Source organism: Sapajus apella, unplaced genomic scaffold (genome assembly GCF_009761245.1).
Source record: "Sapajus apella isolate SASKATOON/1434 unplaced genomic scaffold, GSC_monkey_1.0 scaffold7, whole genome shotgun sequence".
NCBI lineage: Eukaryota > Metazoa > Chordata > Mammalia > Primates > Cebidae > Sapajus > Sapajus apella.
The window spans coordinates 24,259,634-24,265,422 of NW_022436947.1; the positions used below are offsets into that span (position 1 = coordinate 24,259,634).

Here is a 5,789-nt window from a genome sequence, read left to right on the forward strand (position 1 = left end):
CAGCTGGGCATGGTGGCATGTGCCTGAAATTCCAGTTACTCAGGAGGCTGAGACAGGAGAATTGCTTGGATCCAGGAGGGTAAAGTTTGCTGCAAGCCAAGATCATGCCACTGCGCTCCCACCCGGGCAACGCAGCGAGACCCTGTCTCAAAAAATAAAAATAAATAAATAAATAAATAAATAAAGTGATGGGGAATAAGAAAATGCTGTTTTGGTTCAGCAATTATTTGAGAATCTACTAAGTGCCAGATTCTAGAGAGGTAAAGATGACAGGTTCTTGTCCTCATGGGAGAGAACTGGATTAAACTTCCTGTGGAAATGCATCGTTTGACTGGGAGAGAGTTTGGCCATCAGTGGGGATCGAATTATTTCCCAGTAAAGAATCAGTCTCCACTGTATTTTATAGGCATTATTTTAAATTGGGTTTTTGATTTCCCCAAAGTATCACAGAATTCTTAGGTGGCTGGAATGATCATCTTTGAATTCCCTTACCGTTACAAGAATATACATGGAAATAACCTAAAGGTAATTTCTCTAGTAACTGGGGGTAAAATGGAAGACACCTGTGTAGATAAAGAGTCTTTCTGAGGGGGCAAGAAGGCCTCTCTCTCCAACCCACACCTAGGTATCTGTATGCCAACTATGGGGCTGCTGCTCCATTTTTGTGTCTTCTGGTCTAAAGACACACCTTACTGGAGACCAGAACCATGTTAAAACAGCTGCGCTAGCAGTTGGAAGACTGTCAGAAAAATCCAGGTAATCAGTAACTTAGACCCAAACCTTGGAAAGACAGAGACTTCCTGAGATTCAGGAATGCAAGTTGTTTTACTACTTCCTCAGCATTAACTTGACTAAGGCTCTCCTATATGGATGAGCTCTATGCAGCCAGGTGAAATCAATCTTAGACTTCCTCTATCATTATGCAAATGTAGGTAATCAAGCATGACTGGCAATAACCAACTATCAGTATACAAGATGTTGCATCGCTTCATTTTAATTGCATGATTTATCAGAACAACAACTATTAACATACAAAGTACCATTCAGTTCAGCTGCAGGTATAGGCAGTGACAAGTATCTAATTCTTAGAAGAATCACTTACTCCCACAATCTGTCCAGACACATTAATCTAAGGACAAGTTTATAAATAGCAAACCTGACTTTCACATTGCAGTGTTCTCAAGAATGTATATACAAGTGCGCAGTCCTGTCGATGGGAGGTTTCCCCGAGTTCTTTCTATTCTTGATGCGTTCGTTCACTTGATCCCAGTAGAGATAGTTCTTTCTTTCCACAGAGCAGATTTTCTTTTGTCGTCCACTATTTACAATACTCTGGGAATTAGTATTACTTGTTACATTTATGAAACGGCAACATTTGGATTATAATAGCTCTTCAGTACAATTCCTTGGGTCTTCTGGTAAGTCTCCCCACTATCAAAGAGCTTTTGGTTATAACCATTTTCCTGCAACAACAGCCAAACTCAACTATTGAGTTTCAGTGTGACACACCCTCTTTGTAGCTTGCTGGGTTAACCCTTGGCTTCAAATCCTGGTGATGTAATGAGGGTGGGGTGTATTGGCAATCAGTACATTTCCTTATCACAATTTACAGTCATTGAAAATCATGAGGTCATTAATCCCAGTCTGACATACCTTTTCTAAAATGTTCACAGTGCAGTGTTTTTGTGGCCTAACAAAATTTTTCTCATACCATTAAAAATAAACATTTTTATAAAAATATAACACTTTAAATGTTTACATTCGACAAAACCAGTTAGAGTAACCTACGCCACATGCACTATACAGTAGTAAGCACAAAATTCCACAGAGCAAAACATCACAAAGTCCTGCTCAGGGTGGCTATTCCATTCAGGTGAAATAGCTGGGATTTTCAATTGCCTTTTTCATTTGTTTTTTTCTAAAGTATGTTTTGCTTAACACAAAACACACCCTAATGCAAAATAAAACTCCCCAAAAGTTTTGTCTCTAATTGTTTGTGAGGTGGGAAGCTGCCACTGAGACAGAAGCTAATCTTCTCAATGCAGCCACCCTTTCTTTGCTCTACCTATGAGCTGTGATTGGAACCAATGAACCTTTTAGTAAAATGTATCCTCCTTTACAAACATGCTGAGTTATCTTTAAAAATACTTATCATCACAAATTACATGTCTTATTTTGAGTTGTCATTTTAAAAAAATACAGACAAATTATCCACATGTTCACATTCATTAGATCAGAGTAGCATCATTCTCAAACAGTGGATTTTTATATGACAACTAAATATTTCATGATGACTAAATTATTTCATACAAATCTTTTTATGTTATCTATGTACAATACATCCTGTTCATTTATAAACACATTTTGTGTGATGCCATTTTGAAACTTTGACTGTATTACCTATAAATATTCCTCCAACCAAAGGAATGTCTATACAAAAATTTAGAAGGGCTGGGTGCAGTGGCTCATGCCTGCAATTCTAGCACTTTGGGAGGCTGAGGTGGGTGGATTGCTTGAGTCCAGGAGTTCGAAACCAGCCTGGCAACCAGGCTCTGCAAAAAAAACTCAAAAATTACCCAGGCATGGTGATGCACACCTGTAGTCCCAGCTATTCAGTAGGCTTGAGCCTGGGAGGTGGAGGTTGCAGTGAGCTATGATCATGCCACTGCACTCCAGCCTGGGCAACAGAGAGAGACCCTGTCTCAAAAAACAAACAAACAAAAATTTAAAGGGAATGTTTACCTAATGGGTGAATGACACCATCAGTAATGAAAAGTGTTATTGACCATACAACACACAAAAGTTTTTTGAAAAACTGTAATTCTAAACAGGCAGCCTGTCCTGGGACTGCCACATCTGTCCTGAACATTACTATCTCTTCTGAGTTTTCTATGATAAGCCCTCAACATTCACTGCTTCAGTTTCCCATATGAAATCAAGTGGCACCTTAGTTTTTGAAAAATTCAACCCAGAATTCAAGTTTTGGACTCCAATATGACAGGAGTGTTGTCACGGCTGCAGTGGCCTGTGAGACCAAGCCTCTGGTTCTGATGCTCTGTCAGATAAGAAATTCCTTAGAATCCAGTATTTAAATAACAATACAAGTCCTATAATAGTGCAATATTGGCAAGAGCAAAGAATATTGATGGTCTTTTGAAGGTCAGGCAGTGAAAAAACCATTGGACAAAGTGTGGACTGGTGCTTTGACATAGTACTAGCACTATGATGTCTCCCAGAAAGAGGCTGGTCATGTGTCCACCTCACCATCAGCGTTATCTTGTGATGACAACAGAGAAGGATATGGAGCGACACATTTTACGTTCACATAAGTAGCGTTCACATGGACATAGTGCTCCCCGATGAAAGTAGAGAAGATCGCTGATATCCGGGACACCAGTTCAGAAAAGGATGGGCGCATTTCAGCTTTAGGGTGCCAGCATTTTAGCATGACTTCATATCTGTTTCAAAAAGAAGGAAATGCTGTAAGAGACCCTTTGAAGGCAGGCATTTCTGTAAAAGTAAAGAACATAAGAGGTACAGAAAGAACTACTTACAAGGGGTCTGGGCAGTATTCGGGTTGTAGGAGCCTTCTCCCTTGCAACAGGTAAACAGTTATATCAAAAGTGTTCACATCAGGATAAGGTGGGGCTCCTCTTGTCATCAGCTCCCAGAGGAGCACGCCAAAGGACCACTAGTAAAACAAGAAAAAGGACAGTCCAGGTGAGAGAGGTGAAAAATATGAAAGGAAATCAGTAGGTCTTGATAACTAAACTTGGCTTAACATACTCAATACGGTTTCTGTTTTGGGCAACAATTTCCTTAAAGGCCATCATTTTGCTATACATTTCATGACTTGTTTAAACCAGGTAAGGTGTAGATTATAAGTAAGTATAAAGTTTTCAAAAAGAGGATCTGAAGTCTGCAGATGATGAAGATTCCATCTGTCATTAGTAGAGTACATCTTCCGAATTCTCTCCTGCAGTGTTAAAGCACTAACATGTTTCTATCCTTTTCTTTTCCAATAGCTTCACTACAATTTTACATTACTTGTAAAAGAAAGAAAGCCTCCCAAAATTTAAATTTATGTGGTTATGAAATAAATGTAAATACTCTTTAAGAAATGTAATCACATTAAAAGGTTAATATTAAAGGAGAAGATCTGGCTGGGGGTGATGGCTCACGCCTGTAATTCCAGCACTTTGGGAGGCCGAGATGGGCAGATCATCTGAGGTTAGGAGTTTGAGACCAGTCTGGTCAACATGGTGAAACCCCGTTTCTACTAAAAATACAAAAATTAGCTGGGTGTAGTAGCAGACACTGTAATCCCAGCTATTCAGGAGGCTGAGGCAGGAGAAACGCTGAAAACCGGAAGGCGGAGGCTGTAGTGAGCCGAGATTGTGCTACTGCACTCCCGCATGGGAGACCCAGCAAGATTTTGTCTCAAAAAAAAAAAAAAAAAAAAAAAAAGGAAGATCTAAATCAGCATAAGTAAAAATTCATATTAAAAATTAAAAATAATAAAACCATAAGCCAACAAATATCTCTATTGAAAATTAATTTCAATAAAACTGTAACATGAAAATGTTAAAGTGCTAGATTCTTATAAAATAGCTGTATCAGTACTATATAGGAAGATCACAGGGACACAGAGAGGTTAAGTGACTTGCTAAAATTCCCCAAGACATCTGAATCCACACTGGGATAAACATTTAAGAGTTCCTGACCCTTAGGTCTTGCTTGGTCTACTGAACTTCACTAATCATGCAATTTCTTGATTTAAAACACTGTACTCAGAATAGACAAGGTCATACGTATTATCTCTCCCTGGACATGTGTCCATGCAAGAATGACACAAGGAGAGTCAGCACGGGCAGGCCACCCCTGTGGAGAGGACCCAGGAGGGCTGTTCTTGCCCAGCAACACTTCCAGGCCATTCTAAGAGTAGGAAGCATAAGGAGGAAGAGATGAAAGAAGCTTGGAGCAGAAGGAAAATCCACACCAGACAGCTGGAGTAGGAAGACCTAAAACTGAGAGGCAAGTGTAGCTTGTAATACCCAGCAAGAAGGAGAATAAAGCCTGCCTTTGAACACTGCGACTGAAAGAAAGAAATGAGGTAGATGCTGTAATTGCCAATATAAATTTCCATTAATGACTCCTTTGCTCAAGTGCAGGAACCCTTGAAGGCTGCTGACTGCCTTGATCCCAACAGAAAACTCAAACCCCTTGCCAGGAGGAGCTACAGAACTTTGCTGTCTAATTCAGCTTTGCAAAGTAGAAGTTTTCAAAGCCTGAAAATTTTAACCATCACTTCTGACAACATCATTGTGTTAACTTTCAAGTCTCAGAATATGCATTAAAATTTTTTTCCCCATTTATTTATTTTATTGCATTTTAGGTTTTGGGGTACATGTGAAGAACATGCAAAAGTGTTGCATAGGTACATACGTGGCAGTGTGATTTGCTGCCTTCCTCCCCATCACCTACATCTGGCATTTCTCCCCTTGCTATCTCTCCCCAGCTCCCCACCCCCCACCGTCCCTCCCCTATTTCCCCCCAACTGACCCCAGTGTGTAGTGCTCCCCTCCCTGTGTCCATGTGTTCTCATTGTTCAACACCCGCCTATGAGTGAGAACATGCGGTGTTTGATCTTCTGCTCTTCTGTCAGTTTGCTGAGAATGATGGTTTCCAGGTTCATCCATGTCCCTACAAAGGACCCAAACTCATCGTTTTTGATGGCTGCATAATATTCCATGGTGTATATGTGCCACATTTTCCCTATCCAGTCTATC

General features: G+C 40.1%; 1 protein-coding gene across 1 annotated transcript in view; it reads right to left on the minus strand.

Annotated features, from left to right (window-relative positions):
- Nucleotides 1-969: 969 nt before the first annotated feature.
- Nucleotides 970-5,789, minus strand: part of MET (MET proto-oncogene, receptor tyrosine kinase) — a 135,280-nt gene continuing 130,460 nt past the window's right edge. Inside the window, exons 21-22 of the mRNA XM_032276217.1 lie at nt 3,555-3,691; nt 970-3,458 (exon numbers count right to left, since the gene is read on the minus strand). Of these exons, the coding sequence (XP_032132108.1) occupies nt 3,248-3,458; nt 3,555-3,691 (348 nt within the window). The 3' untranslated portion in view covers nt 970-3,247. The remainder of the gene's footprint in view (nt 3,459-3,554; nt 3,692-5,789) is intronic.